This window comes from Ursus americanus, chromosome 5 (assembly GCF_024610735.1).
Source record: "Ursus americanus isolate L20-20 chromosome 5, mUrsAme1.1.p, whole genome shotgun sequence".
Taxonomy (NCBI): domain Eukaryota; kingdom Metazoa; phylum Chordata; class Mammalia; order Carnivora; family Ursidae; genus Ursus; species Ursus americanus.
In genome coordinates this window covers 73,503,666-73,529,156 of record NC_142131.1, presented here as the reverse complement: position 1 = coordinate 73,529,156, position 25,491 = coordinate 73,503,666, and the positions used below count along the sequence as shown (strand labels likewise).

General features: G+C 42.9%; 1 protein-coding gene across 1 annotated transcript; it reads left to right on the top strand.

The window, feature by feature from the left end:
- Window positions 1-327: 327 nt before the first annotated feature.
- On the top strand, window positions 328-23,969 carry ARL14EPL (ARF like GTPase 14 effector protein like). The gene is made up of 5 exons (XM_045795086.2): window positions 328-531; window positions 14,486-14,603; window positions 14,788-14,905; window positions 17,642-17,781; window positions 21,311-23,969. Exons 3-5 carry the CDS (start codon window positions 14,810-14,812, stop codon window positions 21,531-21,533), a joined length of 459 nt encoding a protein of 152 aa, XP_045651042.1. The 5' UTR covers window positions 328-531; window positions 14,486-14,603; window positions 14,788-14,809; the 3' UTR covers window positions 21,534-23,969.
- Window positions 23,970-25,491: the final 1,522 nt, after the last annotated feature.

The window sequence follows — 25,491 nt, the reverse complement described above, 5'->3', positions numbered from 1 at the left end:
ATTAGTGATTTTCTCTAGGGCTTCTTGGAAGTATTTTATGGATTCTACAGCTGTTGATAAAGTATAACCAATCCTTGATTATGTCGGCCACCAACGAGGGTGTGGGTGGGGGATGGGAGGACTCAGACCAAGGAAGGCTCAGCATGGCTCTTGTCCCCAAACTTGATTTCATTAAGACAGCTCAAGTTTTGCTGGTTTCACATGTTGGGGTTGATTTAGAGAAAAATCTAAAAACGATGTTTGAGAACTGAGGGACTACATGATCTCCAGAGCCCTTTCCAGGTGGGGCATCACACTGACATCTCACTTGTTCATTCCTCAAGGCTCTTCTACGCCCGTGGTCTTGGGCTGCAGATTCCGTACGTCCTGCGCTTCTCAGACGCCCCTCACTTACCTATGAAATGACTCACCTATGGCTGTAGAAGAGGTCAAATTATATTTAAGGGACTCGAAAATTCTGGAGCCAGTGTCCACTTGGACTGATCCTTGGTCCACAAGAAGCGTGCTCTCCGCAATGGCATTCTTGAAGCGGTAAGGATATTTTCATTCCGGATTGAGGTTTTGCGCCATCTGCTGGGCGTGTTTATTTTGCACATACTATAAGAACTGCGTTTATCCTTAGAGCTTTTAAAATATGGATTACTACTTTTAAAAATTGTAAAATATATGTTTATTCTAGGAAATGGGTCAGTGTAGGAAATAATAAAGGGTAAGACAAAAATCCAGAGACACCTGCTGTTTTAATGACATTTCTTTGTACACACACACACACACACACACACAAATCTATTGTCTTTTGGTTTTGGCTTGTGTTTTTTAAACACAAATCTGAGATCAATGCTACATTGGTTTAGGCTGTGGCAGTGGTAAAAGGAGAGGACGCATTGCAGATCTAAGATTCATGGGGAGGGACAATTGGGTGATTCACTTTTCCTAAAGAAGGCAGGAATCTTAGGTTCCAATTTAATCAGGCAAGGTGGAATAGAGGCAGGGTTAGGGGAGTGGGTGAGATCCTGGAAGAGTGCCTCACATTGCTCAGAATCACAGGTAACAGATCCCCAAATTACTAATTCCAGCAGTAAGTGTAGCTGGCCGCTGAGACACATATCATAGAACAGGGAGGCCTTATAGATCCAGGAGGGGACAGACATATGTATAGAACTAACTAGAAATATAAGCTTGGAGATACAGAAGCAGGGGTGCTTATCCTCACCGAGCAATGGGACTTCGAGAAAAATGTAAGTGAGTCCTGGAGGTGGGGCCATTCTTGGCATTTAGGAATGGCTAATGGAAGTCAGGTTGATGGAAGGATGCAGTGACAGTGAGCTGGGAAAGGTGACTTAGGTCACATCATAGAAGTCCTGAAATACGTACTGAGAATCACAAAGCATCACCAAGGTGTTAAAAGAGGAAAGCGATGGGGGCGCCTGGGTGGCGCAGTCATTAAGCGTCTGTCTTCGGCTCAGGGCATGATCCCAGTGTTCTGGGATCGAGCCCCACGTCAGGCTCTTCTGCTAGGGGCCTGCTTCTTCCTCTCCCACTCCCCCTGCTTGTGTTCCCTCTCTTGCTGGCTGTCTCTATCTCTGTCAAATAAATAAATGAAATCTTTAAAAAAAAAAAAAAAGAGGAAAGTGACACAATGGGACCCATTTTAGGAGGACGTGACTATGGTCGTGCTTTGTGGAGATGTGAAGGACCGAAGGCAGAGGAAACAGGTTTGAGTCTGAAGCTGGCCTGGTAGATACAGGGGAGTGTTAAACAGAGATGATAATTCATTAGTCTGTGCACCTAGGAAACAGAGCGCAACCAGAAAACCACAATCCGAGAATAATTACTGCTAAACAAAGCAAATTTGGACGCAGTCGTGAAAGACGTCGGAGAATAAACATATGGTTCTGCGGCTCTTTCACAAAGCACAGACTTCCACATTGCCTAGGGCACCCTGACGGAAACTGGAAACCCTTGGAATCACAGCCTCAGACGGGCTTCCTGGGCATCCCTGGGGCCTGAGAGACACCATGGAGTGACAGAGAAAATGGAACAGAATGGGGACATGAACAGACAAGCTACTTTGCTGCTGGAATGGTAGGGAAGTAGAGGCAGTCAGCCCTGCATGTACCAGCCTTGATCAGTGACAGGAGCAGGCACATTCCAAGCTTAATTGTAAGCCAGGAGCACGTACAGAGCCTTATGCCCAGAGCAGGGGATTGGTGGGAAAATTTCCATGTCAACATACCTCTCCCCATTCCACTCCCCCGGGTTCATCACCCCAGTCCCTCAGTCCCTCTTCCCATTATCCTTCATCAGATAGCTGTCTCAGAAAGAAGGGCCACCATGCAAGGACTTCAGGTAATCAGAAAAGATCGGCATGGAATCTCCACAGAGGCATTGGGAGAAAAATAGCAAAAAAACTGAGAGAATACATGGGAGAAGAAATATATCACAAAGCAGAAGAAAATATGAACAAACTTCAACATGGAATAAAAAAATTCAGAAAACATTTCTTCTTTGAAACAAGAGATCAGATACGACTCAAAAAGAAATATGATAAAAGGAGAGAAGATAAGAAATAAATCGAGCTGGCAGAGGTAGACCTAATGAGATTTATATCCACAAATGCTTATAGTAGGGGGAAAAAAGGGAATGAAAGCTAATGAGTTAATTATACATCTTAAGACAATCATAGAAAAATAGCACTAAACATACCCAAAATAGAAGGCATGAAATAGAAACAAAAATATAAAAATGAAATGAAATGAAATGAAATGAATGAATGAATGAATGAAAAGAAGGAAGGAAGGAATGGACAGACAGAGATTTAGAAAGAAAGAAATAGGGAGGGAGGGAAAGAAAGAAAGAGAGAGCAAGAGAGAGGAAGGAAGGAAGGAAGGAAGGAAGGAAGGAAGGAAGGAAGGAAGGAAGAAAAAAGAAAAAGTTTTTCCTCGACAGGATGAGAAATGTCTGAGAAGGCACAAATGCAACTGGGAACAAAAAGGGAGACAACTGCAAAAACTTCCAACATGAAAGAAAGCATAATGATGTTTTCCCATTTATGTCAATAACTTTGAAAAATTGGAAGAAATGGTTAAGCTTCTAGAAAAATGTGATTTACCAAAATTGTTTCCAGGAAAAAAGAAATGCCCCCTAGATTCTCATTTTGAAATGTGCTTTCTTAACCATCACTGTGTACCTTTCTTCCTGCCAACAAATGCATTTCCATCATATCATTTTAATGGCTACCTTGAATTATATAATTTTGTTTGGTAATGACATTGTTACATTTAAAAAAATATTTTATAATTTATTTTAGAAAGGGAGAGTGCAAGCAGGGGGAGGAACAGAGGGAAAGGGAGGTGGAGAGAATCTCAAGCAGACTCCATGCTGAGCAGTGAAGCCAGAAGGAGGTCCCGCCACAGGGCTTAATCTCACTACCCTGAGATCACGACCTGAGTCGAAAGCAAGAGTCGGTTGCTTAACCGACTGAGCCACCCAGGCACCCCCAAAGTTGTTAAATTTTTACTCTCCCAACCTAGCCACTCTATAACACAGCAATTAATACAAGATGCTAAATTTTTGCAAAGAGCTTTATCTTTCCTTAGAAGACATTCCCCAGAGTAATTGCTGGGTCAAAGGTGCCTATTTTAAAGCTTTTTTTATGCACTACGTGTCCATAATTTTTTTAAAGCACGACAGGAAGGCATTTCTAGAAGAGAAAAGAACAGAGACAATTTGCGGTCCAGCAAATACAAAATGTGTCTGGAGAATGGAAAGGAGTCCATGAAGTAATACATGTACTATGACATTTGTAAATGAGATCCGCACAGCTGTATTTACGTGATAGTTATACTAATAGCAATAGTAAATGTACAGTCATAGCAGGCAATACAACACTAACAATAGTAAAACAATTCAATCTTAAAAAAAAAACAACTGTTCACTTGCACATCATATAAACTTATACCGATCTCTGTTCAGGTTAAACACCTTGTAAAATTATTTGACTAGTTTTCCAGAACAGAGCTGCTGGAGCTCTTGAAGCTAAATACCTCTGCTTACTCTCGTTTCCCTTGCCTCATGCCGTCTGCCTGCCAACCCCTCCAATTCAGTCATTGAGAAAGACCTTTATTAGAGTCTGTATAAATATGCAGATGATACTCAGGGCACTTGTGGTTCAGTCTTATCATCACCCGGACAACCCCTCGACCTCCTACTAGACCCTTCTGAAAGAGGTAGGCTTCTACATTTAGCTCTTGCTGAGAGCAGCTCCATCCCCCTAGAATGCCCTTCCCACTCCCTCTCTACCTGGTTTTCCCTGTTCATTTTTCAAGATTAATTCCATTGCCACCTCTTCTCGGGAGCCCTCCCTGATACCTCCCTTCCCAGGGAAAGCCGCCAGTCTCTCCACTCCCTCCCCTGGCCCCGGCAGTGTCCAATTGCGATGCACCTGTAGTATTTATTTGATTACGTGTCTTCTTCTAGACTTTCGAGCTCTCTACAGAGGAACCACGTCTTAATTGTGTTGTTATCGTTGCTGGCCGATAACAGGTATTTAATCAATGCCTGCTGCGTGCATGAGGGAAGAGTAGCGGTAGTAGGTACCCCCCTCCCAGGGCACCTCCCAAGAGATGTCCCACTGCTCCTGGCTCCAGTTATCAGCTCCAGGCACTCACTGTCTTTTCAAGTCTGTCTTCGCAAAAGGACAACTCATGACAGCTTCATAGTGTGACAGCATCTTAATCAAACACCAGCCACGATGAGCCTGCCGCGATAGTACCCAGGAAATAGGAAGTATTCTCAATTGGATTTTTTCATCAGTCGGTTAACAAACCCGTGAGAGCTTGCACAGTAGCTGTGGAGGAGGGTAACACATTTCGCCAGATAAAGCCGGAGCCTTTCCTACGGCAGCCCTTCCCTAGATGTTCAGGACTCTCAGAGCCAGGGACTTCTTGATACCTCGTAAGCCACGCCCTATGTCATATGGAATTGATTGAAATTATTCGGCTACAAGTAACAAGTTGTCTCATATCCTCATGTCCTACACTAGGTAGTATACTTCCTTACACGGAGGCTAAGTTCTCTATTGTCCTCTGTTATGTTCATTAAATAATAGTCTGTAAATCCCTCCATATCACTACATGGAGATCTCCCTCACTCTCTCCTCAGAGATGCATCGTATTCTATGCTTATGGTGCACATGGAAATACCATGGTTTCTTCAACCACTTGCCTCTATATGGGCATTCCAATATTTTGCAATAATAAACGATACTACAATAAATAAGCTGATGAGCTGTGTTACTGATAAAGTACAGTGTATATTACAAATTAATATACAGCTAGCTACAAACTGATCAAATAAGTTAATGCAACTCACAAACATAAAGATTTTTACTCTCCAGGAATTAGTAAGTGAACTGAGGCGTGTTTTAGTATGTGAATCTTTCATTTGAAAAAGCAGTCAATTTTTGGGATGCCTGGGTGGCTCAGTTGGTTAAGCAACTGCCTTTGGCTCAGGTCATGATCCTGGAGTCCCAGGATGGAGTCCGCATCAGGCTTCCTGCTCAGTGGGAAGTCTGCTTCTCCGTCTGACCCTACCCCCTCTCGGGAACTCTCTCTCTAATAAATAAATAAAATCTTTTTAAAAAATTTAAAAAATGAAAAAGCAACCAATTTTAAATTACATTCAATTTATTCTCCAGAAAACCTAAGAACATCTAAAGAGAAAGGCATAATATTTTCTTGGCAGAAGTCATGTTGAAATTGCAATAAAGGAGTCCCTGGCTGGCTCAGTCTGTGGAGATGTAACTCTTGATCTCAGAGGTCATGAGTTTAAACCCCATGCTGGGCGTGGAGCCTACTTAAAAAAAATTGCAATAAATCCGGGAGTAGCAAATTTGTGAGGTACTTTTAACTTTAAAAAAATACTCCATCTTTTATGATTAAATTTCTATCTTTTTGGAGACATGATGTAAAGTTCTTCTGAAGATTTGCCAATTGAACCATTACTTTGAATAGCTAATAGATTTTGTGGGAGAAACTTAGAAATAATACAAGATGATTATTTTGTATGATTTATGTTCCTTCTTAAACTGAAGAAATAAGAGGAAGCAATAATTTTCAATCCTCTGGTTCACTGTTCTTTCTTAGCAGTTTATTTATTTATTTTTTTTTTGAAGTTTTCAGTTGGGACTATCGGTTGGTTGAAAATCCTTATTCTTTAAAGGACTTTCCTCCATCTGGTTTTTAGAGGATTCCTGTCCTTGCATTTGGCCCTTGATGTGTTTGGTCTTCCTGTGTTCAACTTGTGTGGTAAAATCAGGGAGGGGTCCCTTTTCCTGTCGGATGTGTAAGAACAAAGCCAAACGTGGGCCAAAGAATGTATATTTGGAAGGTGTGATTGTGAAAAAGCCTGGTGGGATTTCTAGCCGCTTTGAGGTGTTTCAGTCCTTAATTAGCAGGATGGGATTGGCAATACTAAGTGGCAAGATGGCAGATTTTTTTATATGCAAAATTTCCTGTGAGATCTCAGAAATGCAGCCATTGTTTAACGGATATAAAGTTCAGATGAAATACACTTAATTCTGGCACCATCTCAAGGAGCTGTATATCATTGTGGATGGGTTGCAAGCTCTTCTAACTGAAGATTTTGTTTCTTTTTCTTGCTCTTTGCAGCAAAAGTAATTAGGAACGAAATGGTGGTTTCTACCCTCTAATCCACAAATGAGCAGGGTGGGTGTGAACCTGCCAGTGAAGTGGTTTTAATGACTCAGGGCCCAGTGTCTGAGCCCCCTCGGCAGAGGCCAACCAATGGTGACGGGGCTGTGACGTAGAGATTAATATGTATCTTAGGCGCAACTTATATACACGATTTAGTTTTCTCTTGGGACGATACAGTTTTTTTCCTAAATGGTTTTTAGCTTAAATATATATTTTTTAAAATTTTGATATGCAAAATTTACTGTGTAATCCAAAAAATATAGCAGTTGCTTAATGGATGTGGAGTTTAAATCAAAGATACTTAATCCTGGCTCAACCTTAAGGTTTTGTAGCATTGCCAGATGGGTTATGTGAAGATTTTGTTTCCTCTCTGTGTTCTTTTCAAGAACACTGTATATGTACTTTATATACATATACTATATAAATAAGAATGTATAGATAATATATATTACATAAAGATTATATAATATAAATAATAGATCATATATTATATAGAAATTATATGATATAAATTATGTATTATATAAATTATATATAATATGTTATATATGAATTATATAAATAATATATATTATATAATAGTATAAATAATATAAATAAATATGATAATATAGAAACAATATATAATTTTACAGTGATAATGTATTACTATTTTATAATATAAATTATATAGTAATACAATAATAATATAACCTATATTCTGTATATACTGTGTGTGTGTGTATGTCTATGTGGGTGTGGGTGTGTTATTTACACTGAAATATAAATACAGCCAGGGGCCAATTGATGTTAATATTAGTTGAACATTTGAAGTCAACATATGAGACTCAAAAGTAGAGTCAAAACTAAAGTTCGAGATTCACTGCTTATGGTGGATGGAAGACAGGGAGCAGATAAACGATCACTCCCTGGTGTCATATGATTTTAGAATAAGCTCTCAGTGGAAGATAAGAGTTGACATTGCTGACCACCCCCCACCTCTCCGGCTTCCCACCGCTCCTCCTCTCAGCCATTATTAAAAAAGCATTCAATTGTAGGAGCACCTTGGAGGCCTTGTGTCTTTCTCCCCAGAGGCCTCTATGGTTTCCCAGCAAAACAAAGGAAACAAGGAAGTACAGTTTCTCCTGTTTCCAGTATTTCTTCCTTCTTATTCATCCAGCAGAAAGGTACGTGCACTTTCTCTTTACCGCCAGCCACGGGGCTTGCCGAGGCAACTGTCCTTAGGAAGGAGTGACAGAGGTAGGAGATCAGTCCTTGCAAAGACGCTCCTTTTCTAAGGGGGCATTTGATTCCCTCCGAGCCTGGTAAAGAGAGATGAGGCTTAACGAGGCCACCAGATGTTGACTCTGGATATATATTGCCATGTTAATGTGTCGTAGTTAAGAGTGGAAGAGAATTGGGGTCCTTTTGTTGCAGCATGGACTGAAATAAAAATGGAAGCAAAGAAGTGAGCATGAGTGAACCTTTGGGGTCCTGAGAAAAGAACCTCCGCACTTAAAATGTGGGATGAGTGGTTGGAAGTGCATATTTATCAGGACAATGCTGTGTCAGGGGAGGAAGAATTTCATCTGCCCTTCAAGATTCTTCTAGCTGGACTTAGAATCAGTTCGACAGCAGACAGATTAACGGGAGAAAATAAAACGTAATAGTGGACGTACGTACAGGAAATGCACACGGACGTGGGAATTCCAAAGAGAGTGGGTCAACACTTACAGGAGCTAAGGAGAGGGGCAAGGGTCTGAAGATACAAAGAGGAGGAAGACCTGGCAGGAAGGTGAGAGGAGATGTTTGGAAAACAAAGGGGTTGCCTGGTTATGTAACGTTTGTTTTCTTCGGTAAAAGAGAGTGTCTGTTAATAGCTCTCTTCCTGGTACAAACAGGCAGTTGAGGGGGAGATAAAGAGCTTTTCCTGAATCTGCTGGGTTTTCATTGCTTTTACCTCAAAATAATGTTCATGACCCAGTGGCCCATTTTGGGGTGGCCTGCCCTTGGCCCCTACAGCTGAAAATGGCCTAATCTTCTTCCTCTTCTCCTCCTCCTCCTCCTCCTCCTCCTCCTTCTTTTTTTTTTTTTTAAAGATTTTATTTATTTGACAGAGATAGAGACAGCCAGCGAGAGGGGGAACACAAACAGGGGGAGTGGGAGAGGAAAAAGCAGGCTCACAGCAGAGGAGCCTGATGTGGGGCCTGATCCCACAACGCTGGGATCATGCCCTGAGCTGAAGGCAGACGCTTAACCGCTGTGCCACCCAGGCACCCCTTTTTTTTTTAAAGATTTTATTTATTTATTGGACAGAGAGAGACACAGCGAGAAAGGGAACACCAGCAGGGGAAGTGGGAGAGGGAGAAGCAGGCTTCCCACTGAGCAGGGAGCCCGATGTGGGGCGATGTGGGGCTCAATCCCAGGACCCTGGGATCATGACCTGAGCCGAAGGCTTAACGACTGAGCCACCCAGGCACCCCTGAAAATGGCCTAATCTTCTGATCTCCTTAAAGAGTCGCCTGCCTTCTCTCTTTCCCAATGACGGGGCCAACTACATATGCAGGTTTCTGTTTTTTGTAATCTTTAAAATTGCAGGGAAGTATGAAAATGCATAGTTCAGGAGATCCAGATTATGAATAAAGTGTGAGGGGAGAGGCCCTCGAGGCTATGGATCTGTTCAGTGAGCCAGATGGGCCTTGCAGGGCTTCTGGTCTCAGAGCGATGCCGGACTGCCACGTTCTGGAAGCAGCGAGAGCAGCTCTGTGGTCACACTGTCCTCTACCACTTTACCACCTCTGCTGAGCAGCCCTTCAGATTACCTTCAATATAGAATATTTGTCTTTTTTTCTTTAGAGAGAGAGATAGAGAACAGGGGAGAGACAGAGGGAGAGGGAGAGGGAGAGAATCTCAAGCAGATTTGCTGCCCCGCGTGGAGCCCAATTCGGGGCTCAATCCCATGACCCTGAGATCATGACCTGAGCCAAAATCAAGAGTTGGACACTTCACCGACTGAGCCACCCAGGCACCCCTGTTTTCACATTATTTTATACTGAGCCACAGAAGGGTGTGTGTGTGTGTGTGTGTGTGTGTGTGTGTGTGTGTGTGTAGGGAAACGCAGCATAGGATGCAGACTTATATTTTGTAAATAAAGTTGTTGTTTCAGCATTTACATTGTTTATCTAAGAACACTCCCAAAGTCTTGGATGCAAATTACTATTCATTCTTACGGATAAATGGCAACGGAGATTTTGTTGGAGGTTATTGTGCAGTCTTGTGGCTTTGAAAACAGCTGACCGAGCTGGGAGGGAGCAGCAGGGGAATGGCCTAATTGATCACCAGCACCGCCGCCGTTTCTCTCTCCCACCCGCGTCCCTGGTGGGATCCGTCTCACCCGTCAATTACCTCAGTGACTTGTCGTTTTTAGCAAGTAGAGGAAACCAAGGCTGGAGACAGAATGAGATTAAAACGGCGTGAATCTGTTCTGTGATTCACAGCTTTGAATGAAAACCTTCCGACTAAGTCCCTACTGTGCTGTGCATTAGAATGTTCTCCGTGGATGTCTACGTGTGAGTCTTTTCTAGGTATTTTCTGAGGAACATCTTACAGGTAGTGTCTCAGAGTAAATGGCTTTATCAGCTCCCGAGAAAAAGCAGAGGCCGACTTTGGGGCTAGAGGTAAATGGAAGGTTTTCCTTGCTTTGATAAGCTACGAGTGTCCTTACGCAAGATAGACTCAGCCCTCAAAAAGTCAACCGTATGGTGCTGGGGGCGTCTTAAGCATGAGTGTGAGTGATTGAGACGTGAGGGTAGGCCACGCTGCTGCCGTCCTGTGCTTGAAGACGAGCCTCCTCTACAGCCAGAGCCTGTGGTTTCTTGTCTCCATGGTCAGTGGAAGTGGGGTCCTCCCCGCATCTTTGCAAAGGGGTCTTAATCTTACTTTTATGTCCTGGACCCCTTTGGTCAACTGTTAGATCTATGGACAATTTCTCAGAATATTTTTTCACTTGTTTACAATGATGTTTTTATTTTTTTAATTATTTTTTTTAAGATTTTATTTATTTGAGAGAGTCAGCAGGAGTATGGGGAAGGGGCAGAAGGAGAGAGAGAGAGAGAAGCAGACTCCCCACTGAGCAGGGAGCCCAACACGGGGCTCGTCCCAAGACCCCAAGATCATGACCTGAGCAGAAGGCTGACACTTAACCGAATGAGCCACCCTGGTGCCCTTTTTGAATTATTTTTTAAAAAAATTTTATTCAAGTGATCTCTCCACCCCATGTGGGGCTCAAACTCACGACCCCAAGATCAAGAGAAGCAAGCTTCTCCGACTGAGCCAGCCAGGTGCTCCTGGAATGCTGGTTTTTAATCATATGAAATAAAATCTGTCAGGTTGCAAAGGAAACCAATTATCTTGAAATACACTTACCAAATGTTAAAAACAATTTGTGGCAGTAAAGTATGTGTTTCATTACTAATTGGTCAAATACATTCGAGCAGCAGGCTTAAGAACGACCACCATTTTGAAGAAGTGAGAATTGTAAATAACATTGTGACATAGATCAGCAGCAACTCAAACGGGTGATGAAAACATCTGTGTTTTCTCAGGCAAGAAAGTCACAAGTCCTGCTAACATTGTTATTTGTTGGCTGCCTTATAAAAGAAGGAAATGGCAAAATTTCAGTCAGAGGTTAGTGGGAATGAATATGTGCTGTATTCTTTACTCATCCAAGATCAAGGGCCCTGCATTCCTTCTCTGGTTAAGAGCCCCTGTCTTGGGAAAGCTAAGCAGGGAAAAGGGGGGAATTCTGCACACTTTCTTTTCATGGGACAGATAATTTGGGCTCATAATAAAACCCAATTAAATTTCAGTCCCCAGTGAAATTCGATTATAATTTCCTTTTGCTTTATTTGGACTATAAAGGAGCAAGTCTCTCCCCCCCCCCAACCTATTTGTGGAGAACTGTATTTCACAAAGGACTTAAATAAAAGCCTCACAGGCAGAGGATTTTTATAAGATGCTCATTTCTCCCCTTGCAGTTACATGGATACTGTTCTAGGAAAAAAATCTTGATTGCAAAGACAGTCATAAGGTCGTATTTCTTCCCATGAGGAGGAAAATGTATTACATAAAAATGGTAAAGGGTTTAGGATCCCTTTCAGGGGGAATTTTCTTTTCTTTTTTTTTTTTTTTTAAGATTTTTAAAATTTATTCGACAGAGAGACAGTCAGCAAGAGAGGGAACACAAGCAGGGGGAGTGGGAGAGGAAGAAGCAGGCTCCCAGCGGAGGAGCCCGATGTGGGGCTCGATCCCATAACGCCGGGATCACGCCCTGAGCCGAAGGCAGACGCTTAACCGCTATGCCACGCAGGCGCCCCTCAGGTGGAATTTTCTTGAGGAAGCACTGAAGAGAGCCCAAGGGAAGAAAAGGCCTTCAAGGACTAGAGAGGTCAGGGGAAGTTTCTGGAGGCTTCTTGGAGCTGAGACCAAGGTTCAAAGGTGAAATGCTGAGTTAGGTAGGAGATGGAAGGCGTGTTTGTTAATGTCAGTGGTGAGGTCAGGTAGGCTTGGCCCAAGGGGAGGTGTGCAGGGAGCTGAGCCTGGGCAGGTGGGTTGGGGGTAGTGGTGAGGGACCTTCTCTGCTATGTTGAGCTTGTGGGATATTGTTGGTAGGGGGGAGTCATGAAAGTCTTTTAATAGGAATGAGATAAAGAAATACCTAATTTAGGAATATTAACACAACCATAATGGTTTGGATGAATTGAGGGTGGGAAGAAAATACAGACAATAGTTTTAGGATCAGATGGCAAGACTGGATGGAGAAAATTCTACCTACTTCCTTATTCTATCTTTTCCCATTGTTGCTTAAGGAGAGAATTCACCTGCAAGGCTCGTTAGTTATACAGATTACCGAGATTCTCCTCTGCACATTATAACCCCAGTAGGCCTGGAATTTGACTGGGTAACTAGGGCCTAGGGGTGCAAGAGCACTGACTCCGGGGGTCCCAAACAGACCAGTTTCGGCCACTCTCCACTGACAAAGTCCAAAGGCAGAGAGACGGGTCGTGGTCCAACAAGAAAGGAATTTATTTCAGTGAGGCCAACACTGGGAAGACAGCGGATGAACATCTCAAAGCCCACCTCCAAAGTGCTGGAAAAACTTCTAGGTTTATACAAAGAAAATGTGGGACAAAGGTCGGCGGGTAAGTGCAGGTGGGCAGTAGAGGTCAGGGGTATCATTGACTTGGGGTCAGTCACGGGGTCTTGCTGGCTCAGGGCAGTCCTGAGGGCTCACCCGGGTAGTTTTGTTCCCATCTGGGGATGCCTTGCCTCCAGGGTCTTTCACCTGAGTTAAGAGTTAAGCTGGAAACAAGAACTTAATTAGGAAGTCAGACCGAGGTCACACTGGAGATAGTTTGAAGTCCCCATTCAACAGGGAATTTCTAATTCTTCACACAGCTCCCTATGATTTTGTCTTCAGACTAATTGGAAAATACTCCCCAAGAACGTTTGGCTGATCAGATGTGAAATGGCATGGGGGGTCGTCAAAGTAACAATTGCATGGGACAAAGTTAAACCAGGCAAAGAAGATTCTATTCAAGGCTGTGGCTATGGGGGTGAGGGGAACAGGAGTTCAGTGTGAACTCAGCGTGAAACAAAAGGCAGAAAGAAAAAGGGGGGGTGGGACTTGAGGGAGGTGATCCATGGGATGTGTCGAACCCATAGAGTTATTCCCGAGTTTGCAGATGTTTTTCTCTGTGATTAAGCCACCTGTGTGTGCTAATTGGCACCCACCAATTAGCAAAGTTAGGCTTCTGCCTTTCCCACAGAGACTGGCGAAGGCAGGCGCCATCTTTCTGGCTGATTACATTTCAAAGGGACGCCTCCTGCCTCCTAATCTTTGAGGAAGACATTCCTGGGTTGTAAACCTGGCAAGAGGCTCTGAGATTTACATCTCAATGGGACAGAGAAAGAAATTACAGGGGTGAGTTTTCTCAAGTAAAAGCTTGAAGGAAAAGGAGGTCAGGGCCAAGAGTCAGGAAGAGAAGCCTGGTCTGGGCTTCTGCGCTGACAGGAACGTCAAGGTTCTTCGTCAAGGGTAAGTAGTGCTAATACTACCACCCTGTCTGGAGGGTGGATTCCGCCCAATGGAGAATGAAAAGGAAAATCAACGTTAGGGATACTGGGAAAGAAAAATCAATTTCTTAACCTAATACTGGGAACTGGAGGGTGGGTGGTCAATGTCTAGTGACCCAGACCTGGGAGTATAGAGATGGAACGTCCAACTGGCAGGCAGGTGGGAGGCCATATGACCCAGGCCCCCTTGGTAAATCATAACTCAGCCTCATTTGGTAGAAACAGCGCCCGGAGAAATGGCTCCAGCCTCGGATGTGGGAGAAGAAAATCAGAGGGCTGTGGAGGCCTCCTTGGGAACTTGGTCCTTTCGGAGAGAGCACTGCAGAGCGGCCCGGGCTGTACATTCCTGATTAGCCTCTCGTGTTGGCTTCACCTGAGTCACACGCACACCATGGTGTCCCATGTATACAACCGAGTATTTCGCAGTAAATTATAGGCATGTCAGCAGCTGGGTTTTATGGGAAGCTGATGCCTTCCCTTTAGCCCCAGTTGTACTAGAAATTTGTCAGAAAACGTGAGCGAGGAGGTCAGGGATTGTAGAGGCACCCTGGGGAATTCTCTCTGCAAAGAGGTGGCACCAAAACCACGGGAGTGGGTAAGATTTTCATGGTGTTACTGGGGATGTAGGACATCAATGTGTCTTCCTTCTTTTCAAGGGACCGAGTGTGGGTGGGGAGAATGAAGGTCTAAGAATTCACACGCCTCTTAAAGAGAAGTGGATGGTCCCCGTGTTGCCTGTTCCAGCGAGGTCTGCGATGCTAAGAACTGTATAAGGTACGTTTGATTTGCTCATGGGACACCCAGAAGAGAAGAGTGGCAGTCAAGTGTCTGGGAGCAGATGGCTTTTGCAGGCAACCTGGCTTTGCAAGAAAGCAAGCTGTGGGGCAAGAGCCAGAAAGTCACAGGATTAAGTTTATGTGGTTGCATGATATTAATGTGTCCTACTTTTTTTCCCCAGTTACTTTCTTCAGTGATCAGAAATGAATGAAAAATCAGACAAAAACAGTTCCGCTCACGAGGGACACACAGGGCAAAGTTCTCCTGAGAAAAACTGTCAGATTGGACAGAAGCAACTGGTATGGCAAATGGTTATTAGGGTTTCATGGTATTTGGAAGGGTCTCAACTTGGGGATCTCTGAGGTGAGCCTGGACTTGGGTGGACGCTTGGTCTGGTCAGGATTTCACAGGAAGGTTCTCTGCTCCTTTATGCTGATGGGGCTTCCCCCTCCCCTTTTCACTCTGCTCCCTGCGGGGCTGGTCTCACTTCACATATCCTCTCTCTTGTCACTCATCTCCCTTGATTTATAGCCCAGTGTTCTGGGCATTAAAATCCTGCCCTTGGAGAAGAATATTTGTGAGAATATAGTCCAGTGTTTTTATTTTTAAAAAACCCTGGTGGTTCCCCCCTCCCCCATTATGTGCTGGGCATAATTCTATTTTTTTTTTAAGATTTTATTTATTTATTTATTTATTTATTTATTTATTTATTTGAGAGAGAGAGAAAATATGAGTGGGGGGAGGGGCAGAAGAAGAAGCAGACTCTTCACTGAGCAGGGAGCCTGATGGGGCTCCATCCCAGGACCCTGAGATCATGACCTGAGCCAAAGGCAGATGCTCAACCAACTGAGCCCCCCAGGTGCCCCATGATTCTAAAACTTTGTACATACTAATTCACCAAATCCTTTTCACAAGATAATCCTGTTACCCCGTTTTGCAAAAAAGGAGACACTGAGGCTCAGAGAAGTAGGAGCTCGCTCAAGGCAGGCCCCTAGCAAGTGGCAGAGTCAAGATTTGAACATAGAGAGGCTTACCCTCGTGGCTCTGTTCCTAAACTTTTTCCATGGAACTGAGCATGGTAATAGATGGTAAGAAGTTCTATTTTTTTCACAGCCATACCTAAATACAGAATTGTTTCATAAGGTTAAGTTTGTAAAAAACAAAACCATACACACACACACCGAGATGAAAATTTATTTATTTATTTATTTTTTAAAAGATTTTATTTATTTATTTGACAGAGATAGAGACAGCCAGCGAGAGAGGGAACACAGCAGGGGGAGTGGGAGAGGAAGAAGCAGGCTCACAGCGGAGGAGCCTGATATGGGGCTCGATCCCAGAACGCCGGGATCACGCCCTGAACCGAAGGCAGACGCTTAACCGCTGTGCCACCCAGGCGCCCCTCGAGATGAAAATTTAAAGAAATGTATGTGTATTATTTTAGACAGTCGGGACTACTATTAAGCTAAATAAACTACAGATAAGGCTGAGATTCTGTTACTAATTTGTTGCATTGAAATTCACACTTGGAAAGTTTCCCTTTTGTTTCCAGGTAGAGTATTTCATCTGTATGTCAGCCTGTGTGTTTGGGGGCCATTCAGATTATATTCTTCTAAAATCTTTCAAGAACATTCCCTTCCCTCATGGTGTATGTGCTACTTTTTTGAAATAAGGTATCGGGACTTACTGAAGCATCTTTGTTGCCCCTCCTCTCCATTAGGCTCGGTTTCTTTTCCAGTTGTCAATGTGTCCAGACTGAGTCTTTTGAAACTTTCCAGTAATACTCTAGAAAGCCATTCTAGGAAAATTTTTTCTTTTTCAAACCTGGCTGTTACTGAGAGTGGATCTTTCAGGTGGCTGCAAAGCCCTGATGGGGTCCACACACCCGATCTCATGATTGTTCTGAAACATATCCCGGAACACTGAAGGCAAGGGGAGGGGGCTCTGTGCAGCTTGGGTCCTCACTGTGGTTTGGGACATTTCAGACACTGCGCCTGAGTTTCTCCAGCCAACAAATGCAGAAGGGTTTTACTCCCTTGTTCCTGTCCTCCGTAAATGCTAATTCGGACTTCATCCCCATCAGATTTGAGAAGCCAACTGATATTTTGCAAGTACAAAAGGAATTCTGTTTCAGCTTGGTTGTTTATATATTATATATTTATGTATAATATTTGTATTATATATTATATATATATATAATATGTATTTTATATATATATATATATATATTTTTTAAAGATTTTATTTATTTATTTGACAGAGATAGAGACAGCCAGCGAGAGAGGGAACACAAGCAGGGGGAGTGGGAGAGGAAGAAGCAGGCTCACAGTGGAGGAGCCTGACGTGGGGCTCGATCCCGTAACTCTGGGATCACGCCCTGAGCCGAAGGCAGACGCTTAACCGCTGTGCCACCCAGGCGCCCCTATATATTTGTATTTATAAGTATAAATATATATTTGTATTTATTTATTTTAAAGTAGGCTCCATGCCCAGTGTGGAGCCCAACATGGGGCTTGAACTCACAACCCTGAGATCAAGACCCAAGCTGAGGGCACCTGGGTGGCAGGCAGTTAGGCATCCAGCTCTTAATTTTGGCTCAGGTCATGATCTCGGTGGTGAGAATGAGCCCTTCATGGGGTTCTGTGCTTAGCGGGAATTGTGCTTAAGACTCTCCTCTCCCCCTCCCTCTGCCCCTCCCCTGCCTCTAAAATAAAGAAATAAATCTTAAAAACAAAACAAAAAGACCCAAGCTGAGATCAAGAGTCAGAGGCTCAACCGACTGAGCCACCCAGGCGCCCCTATATTTGTATTTATTATATGAGTTTTATACACTGGATTTCTTTATTCAGAATAACATAACTTGAGGAAATCGACAACATCTTTTGAAACTTAATCAAATTAAGCTGTTTATTCCTTTGGGTAAAACATCTGTACTTTCATGACATTATGGCAAAAGTTACAGAAAGTTTATTTTGCTACAACATATAACAAAATGATCCAGTTCTTACGCCGAATACATGTTATTTGTTCCAAAGCAACAGATAGAGCGGCAGTTAAAATGCTTGGCGTTTCAAAACCCTGGACCACAGGTAGCTGACTTTAATCCCGAAACAAGGCAGCAGAAAAAGAAAGCTCGGATGTCAAAGATGAATGAGTATTTTTCTGTAAAATACAAGTAAGATCATGATTTATTATATTTGATTTGTGGGATTGTAAGATGCATGAGTTCTCTGTGACAAAGGGAAGGTTGCCTCTTTTTTATGTTTTAAAAATATCTTTTCTAAAGTACAGTATTGCCCAATGTGTTTGCAAGTTAGCAACCTCAAGAAATAGACAGTAATCCCAAACTAGGAATCAATTTTTTTAATGCTTCAGAAGGTTTGAGATGCTTAGAGTAATAGCTTCAATAAGGAAGATGATTAAAAGTAAGATGTAACATTAGAAGGAGAAATAGCATAACTATGGGAATGAATTCAGGTATCAAATGTGCACAGAGATATCATAAGTCAATGATAGCTGATATAGGAAAGATGTTAGGGTTCGGAGCCAACGGCCAAGAAAGATATATCATAAGTGCAATGATAGCTGATGTAGGAAAGATCAACGTTGGGGTTCAGAGCTGACGGCCAAGAAGGAGTTCCTGAGACATCTTTGGTGTAAAAAGGTGATTTTATTAAAACACCGGAATAGGACCTGTGGGCAGAAGGAGCTGCAGTGGGGTTATGAGGAGTGGTCCATTATATACTTTCAAGTTGGGAGGGGGTTAGGGAGAGTGTAAGTCTCTAAGGAATTTTGGAAGCAAGGTATCTAGAACCTTGAGGGGGCTAGCTATTGTTGGGAAAAGGTCATTTATTACTGTCTAATAAAACCTGAGTCACGAGACGCTTCAGATGTATATCGGTGGATCAAATGCTTGGGGGATGATTGCCAACATGTATCTTGGCGGGTTTAGAGATAAAGGAAATTTCTAAAGGAATTTTTATATGTTAAAGTAGACTTATAGGACCCTGGGGGTTGGGCTAAGATTGCCTTTTGCCCTTAGCAAAGTATCAACATCGAGGCAGCTGAGTCCCTAGAGGAATGTCACTCTGCCTGTTTCAAGGGCTTATGAATGGGCTGCAGGGAGTAAGGAAATTTAATAATTTTTCTTTTGCCTTTGTTTCCCACATCAATTGCTAGCACATCACAAGTATAAGCAAACCATAAAGGAGGTTAATGAATTTGACTACATTCAAATTAAGGATTTATGCCCATTAAGAGACATCTTAAAAATAATGAAAGACAACCCACCAGATGGGAGAAGCTATTTATAATTTGAAAGATCAGTATCCAAAATACATACAAGTCCATAAGAAAAGATAAACATGCAAAGGGAAAAACGGACCAATCAATGAACAGGCGTTTCGTAGAAGAAAAGGCTAATAGATATTCAGGACACAGAATCTCATCAGTACGGTATGGGGCAGCGCCCCACTCCCCAGAGAGGCAGCATTTAGTCTAATGATATCAATGTTGATGAAGCTACGGGATACGAATTGAGTGTAATATGGTATAATTTAAAACTATTTAAACTATAATTAAATATTTAAACTATATTAAACTAAATATTAAACTAAATATAATTAAATATTTAAACTATTATATTTAAACTATAATTAAAAACTATTTAAAAACAGCTTGGCAAAAAAAAATAAAAAAAATAAAATAAAAACAGCTTGGCATTACCTATATACCTTATGACCTAACATCTCCCCTCCTGAATATATATCCTGGAAAAACTCTTACAGAGGGACAACAGGAGACACGTTCAAAAGTCTCATAGCATTGCTATAATAGTAAAGAAAATAAGACAGTAATAGTCAAAATGCCCCTCCACATGGCAAAGATGAGAAACTTGTATATTCTGACAGCGGAATGCATATAGAAGTGAAAATATTTGAGTAACAGCTAGGTGTACGTTTCATCATGGATGAATCGTAAATCACCATGTAGGGAAATGTACTGTGCTTGGGATTTCATACACGTGTAACTAAGACGGAGATGATTTTTTTATGCCCCGCATGGGGCTTGAACTCACGACTCCAAGCCCCAAGACCCTGAGATCAAGAGTTGCATGCTCTACCGACTGAGCCAGCCAGGAACCCCAAGGAGATGATTTTTATAACAGCAAGCTGGGGCTCCTCTTGGGGGGCGGGGTTGAGGGATGCGGTGGGCGGGGCATGAAGAGGACCTCAGTGTTGTTAATACCTTTTATCAAGTTGGGCACTGGAAACGTGGAGGTTTGCTTTACTCTTCTTCTTTGTCTGTGCATGTATGTTCAGCACACTTTTATGTGTACGATAGTTCAGAATTTTATGAAAGATAGCATCAGGTGGCCAGGCAACTAAAATTTGCCTCTTGGTGTCTGAGTTAAGGGGAGGGAATATTTGGGTTAAGGCAACGGAACAAGGATAAGATCCGATATGGGCAATCTGGTGGCTTCAAGACCATCCACTCCCATGATTTCCATCATGGATTTTAAATCTCCTTGTCTGCTGACACCTGCATTTTCTGGTGGGCGTGGGAGGGAGTGGGGAGCCCTCCTTCCACAGATGTAAATCCTTATTGGAAGGTATTCCTGCCCAAGTGAGAAAATCAGACAGCAAGTTTCCATAGTGATGCTCAGCCTTCCCTGCTTTGTTAGGAGAGGGAAGAAGAAGGAACAGCATTACTTATACTGAACAGGAAGGAGAGAAGGTGTTACACCCGTTTCAAGACAAAGGATGGAGTTCATAATCTCACCATACCAGCTGAGGGCCAAACTTTTTTTTTTTTTTTTACTTCCAATCATTAATAATGGACATAAGCTGTCAAGAGACACTTTGGTCCTCCCCAGGCTTTCAAGCAGCTCAGTTCTGAAAGGTTTATTTCAAAAGGGCCTGGTTTTGAGAATTTTTGTGAAAGCTTCTGTCTGCTGGACACATTGTAGGGGCTGACAGAGAAAGCGTGGGGACTCAAGTGGGGTGTAGGCTCTGGTGCACTCCTCTGGCACAGAACTTCCCGCCTGTACTCAGAGCTTCCAAGAGAGCCCGCCATCTTGGTCACCTGCCTTCTCTCTCCACACTGGGTGACAAACAGAATCAAAAAGGAGCAGAAGCATGGCACCTGGAGACTGTGACCAAGGAGTTGTGTGTGTGTGTGTGTGTGTGTGTGTGTGTGTGTGTGTATGTGTATGGGTGTGTATGTGTGTTTCTCTGTTAATGATGATGGTCTGGTCGTGGACAGTTCTATTTATCTCGAGTCATTAAAAACCATAATTGTATTCACTAGAGTGCTTTTTTGTAGAAAGAGGAAAGAGTGTAATTTATCAGGGAAGATTCCATCAAGAATGATTATATTTTTAAAGACAAATGGGGGGGCATTTGTAGCAAGAAGCTTGTATTCAGCTATTCTTTCTAATCTGTTTTGGTGGACTATCACATTCCCCAGCATGCCAGGAAAGCGAAGGGTCCTATCAGTGACTAGCCTGGCTGTGTTGGAAATCGGGGGGCACATGGGCTGAATTTCCTGGGACACCACTGCCATCAACTATTGGGAAGCATGGCTGGGTCATCCTCAGGGTGCTGGTTCCTCGGAATAAAGGGACCGGATTTGGGGAGGTGGCTGCAGACAGGGGTCACTCTCCCTGCTGGGGAAACTGGTACTGTCTTCCATTCTCCCGGCAGAGTTAGGAAGAAGTACGACAAGAGTGGCAGGCTGCTCTGTAATGACGCTGATCTGTGTGACTGCCTGGAGAAAAACTGTCTGGGCTGCTTCTACCCTTGCCCCAAGTGCAACTCCAACAAGTGTGGCCCCGAGTGCCGCTGCAACCGACGCTGGGTCTACGATGCCATTGTCACCGAATCCGGGGAGGTCGTCAGCTCGCTGCCCTATTCCGTGCCTGACTAGGAGTTGTTGCACGTGAGCTGGTTCGGTTTTTCTTGACTGCTAAGCCAACCTCGTTCTCCTGGTTGGATTTTAGGGCGTGCGGAGGATGTTGGGAAAGCATACAGAAGACTCATGTTCTCTGAAGCTATAGAACAATGTAGCATGGGCAGTCACTCTGTCACCTTCTTCCTGTGTCTTCCCGAATGCCTTCACCTTGTCCCCAGAAAATGACAGTGCACGATCTTAGCATCACCCCCCGGGCACACCTCCATCTCCGCTCTCACTGAAAAATCTCTTGCCTCTTTTACTGCCTGAGACCCTGTGGTTTCAAGATTTTCAGAATTCTGCAGCTGGGAGCTTTTCTTACATAGAACATAAAATTATCAATTTATAAGACCTAGTGACCCTTACACCAGGTCCAAGTCAGAATTGCTCTTTGAATGAAAAATACCCCCACGCCTTGTGATGTCGCACTGTATACGCATCGCCTTATTTTTTTTTTTTTAAAGATTTTTTATTTATTTATGTGACAGAGAGAGAGACAGCCAGCGAGAGAGGGAACACGAGCAGGGGGAGTGGGAGAGGAAGAAGCAGGCTCATAGCGGAGGAGCCCGATGTGGGACTTGATCCCGGAACACGGGATCACGCCCTGAGCCGAAGGCAGACGCTTAACGACTGCGCCACCCAGGCGCCCCCTATCGCCTTATTTTTTTATTCACGTTTTGGTACCATTCAGATTAAATTTGGACACACTTGGCAATATTTTTATGAAAAATTTGTATTTTACTTGTCAAATTGAGAAATTAGGACTTGAATGTCCTAAAAGCTAGTGGCTTCCTTTTTTTTTTTTCTTCAATCTCAGGATCAGTATTTTCAGATTCTTTTTCAAAAGAAGGAAACGAGTTATTATATAAGAGTGTATTGCTGTATGTTAGCTCAGGGAGGGTGTCGATATGCAGTTGACTAGACACATGATGTGATTTTTTTTTTTCAATGCTGTTACGTCGTAGGAAGTATACAGAAATGTGAACTAAACCTTCTTTGGATTTGCTTTTTTTATATATACATATTTTATTTTTAAGCAATCTCTAGACCCAATGTGGGGCTCGAACCCACAACCCTGAGATCAGGATTTGCACGTTCCACTGACTAAGCCAGGAGCTCCTCTTTTTTTAGTTTCAAAAGCATTTATTTCTGCACAATCCACAGGTGTCAGGGAAGGTTCCTAATAATTCTCGACTTGTTACTTGACCATATGTTTTGGGACTAAAGAAACAAAAATCCTAAAAGCCCTCCTATGACTACAGTTTTCCTGTATGTGAAGCAGGAGCACACACTCTGTTTTCCACATACTTTCCTGGGTTTTCCGGATTCAACTCCCTTTTCCTGAGCCTCTACTGACTTTTGTGAGCCTAACAGTGATGCTAAGTGCATCCAGTTCATTACCTTGAACCCTCCAGTCCTGTGAAGAAGGCATGAGATCAAGTTACCCAAGGCTGATCCTTTGAAATGCTTACCAGTGGCATGACAGTCAAAAGGGGTGGCTGCTTTTTTTGATTTATATTTTGTTTGGGTTTGAGAATAACTATTGTTTTGTACATGCCTGACCAAATGAATTGTTTTATTACTTATTTATTCTTAGAATCATATAATTTTTACACTTGAAAAGGGATCTTGCCTGTTGTCCAGCTAGTGAATTAGTCAACAAATAATATTGGTGTCTTAGGGGCCAGGCACCAGGCTAGGCCCAGGGGATCCCGCTGTGAGCATAGCTGAGCTGGTTCCTTTCTTCCAGGGGATTATAGACTAAGACCCTTCTTGTTTTATTTTCACAACTGAGGATTTAGCCCCATTGAGATAAAGTGACTCAATTAAGGACACACGGAAAAGCCTTAGTATTTTGAACCCCATGACTAGGTCAGTGTTCTTTCCCTGACAAGTATTTCCCAAATTTGCCTGATCGATTGCAAAGTTTCTTCAGCTGCTTTCAATAATATGCATTCCTGAGCCCCACCGCAAACCTCAGGAATCAGAACCTCTAGGGATGAGGCCTGGAAAGCCTCCCTTGTCACCCAATACCCTGGGTCAGTCTCATGATCAGATAAGTTGGAGAAACACTTCCTTATCACTAGCTGTCCTATTTTCATATTTAAAAAAAAATAATCTTAGGCAAATTAACCTTCAAGTATCTTTCCCTTTTGTCTCTTCTCATCTTTTAGTCTTAAACATTACATGAGATCATCTGATTTAAAATGGACTGGTTTAAAAAGTGTGTAGCAAAACAAAGTTAAAAAAATTGCATGATTATGAAGCAGACACCTCATACTGCTTTTACGAAACCCTGGCAAAACGTTTGATGGAGTGCTTTTTTAGAAGTCCCCTTATTTCATCTGGACCTAATGCCAATTCTATGAATTTTTAAAAAGGCTCCCGCACTAAATGATCAGTTCACAAATAAATTTATGTGAAATATCGGAAACTTAGTTTGCAAGTGTCTAATTTTGTTCCAAAATGAGCAAAGCTCTTCGGTGATTTGAACGAAATTCAGATTAAGAAGGAATATAGCCGTACTGTCTGGTGACATTAACCAAGGAAATTGTCTTGTCAGTGGAACAGACTATTCCTTTCTCTGCTTGGCTCTCTTTCAATCCTGGTGGAGTGTCTTCATGAATGTAGAGAAATTGTAGACATCAGGGTGTCGTTCTGTAATGCCTTGGAAAATGAAACATTTATTTGAGCCAGTCTGCAGTGTTGGGCCAGCTAGGGTATTTGCTGTGTCTAGGGGGTGCCTTTCACATGGACAACACTGCCAACAGCACCCCCTACAGTTGTTCCGCAAAGCGGCCCTGCTAGCAAGTGTCACTTGATATGTGGATTTCTTGATTGCCTAGGATTTATTGATACTTAGTATGCGCTAGGCATTGAGTGCCTTGGATCACCTCATATTCTGGTGTAAAATAATGGAAAGAAAATCCTCATATCTTTTTTTATAAGATTTTATTTATTTATTTGAGAGAGAGAGAGGGAGAGAGAGCACAAGCAGGGGGAGGGGCAGAGGCAGAGGGAGAAGCAGGCTCCCCACTGAGCAGGGAGCCCAAGGTTGGACTTGATCCCAGGATCCCTGGGATCAGACCTGAGCCGAAGGCAGATGCTTAACCGACTGAGCCACCCAGGCACCCCAGATAATCCGTGTATCTTATTTTTCCTTCCTTCCCCATGGTGTCTGCAATAGTCAGTTTTCAGTTTATTCAGGACAATGGTCCACAGTTAGGACTAGCCAAGCAGTTTTATACCGTGTTTCTTTCTCAGAATCTCTATTTTCATCCTGCATTTGGAATATTCTTTTTCATCTTCACAGATTGCCTAAAATTCTTCCGTTTTCCACGGTACTGTTCTTCGCTCTGTAGAAAGGAAATGACGTCATCACTAGTCATGGCTAAGAAGCAGTTGATTTTTGTGTTTGGTTTGTAGTTTTAGCAGATATCCCGCCTCACTTTGTATGATTGTCTGTGTGTTCATACACTGGCCAATGTTTAGGGCATATACATTCAATTCAGAGATCAGGGACGGAGTTTAATTTTTTTTTCTTCAATAGTGCTTTCAATAGCCCTGTGTGGTTAATAGATCTACTTAGTGATCCCTCATTCATTGATTTATTCATTTATTCATTTGCCAAACACCTCTTACTTGCTGGATGCTTCATTAGGTGCCAGGAATACAGTGGGTAAGAAAGAAAGAAAAAATCCTAGGCTACATGAAGTAAAAAGAAAACCCACGCCGCTTCCCAGCATATCCTTCCTGCTGTCTGAGGTCCTTATCCAGCTGATGTCCTCTCTCCACCTTTCAGAGTCCTCTTATGTTTGTTTTATTTACAATGTCCAGCCTTCTTATCTGTACTTACTAAGAGGAATAGAAAAGGCACACCTACCCCATCTTTCTGGAAATGGAAGTCCCTTGTTTGGGTTTTGATACCCAGGTA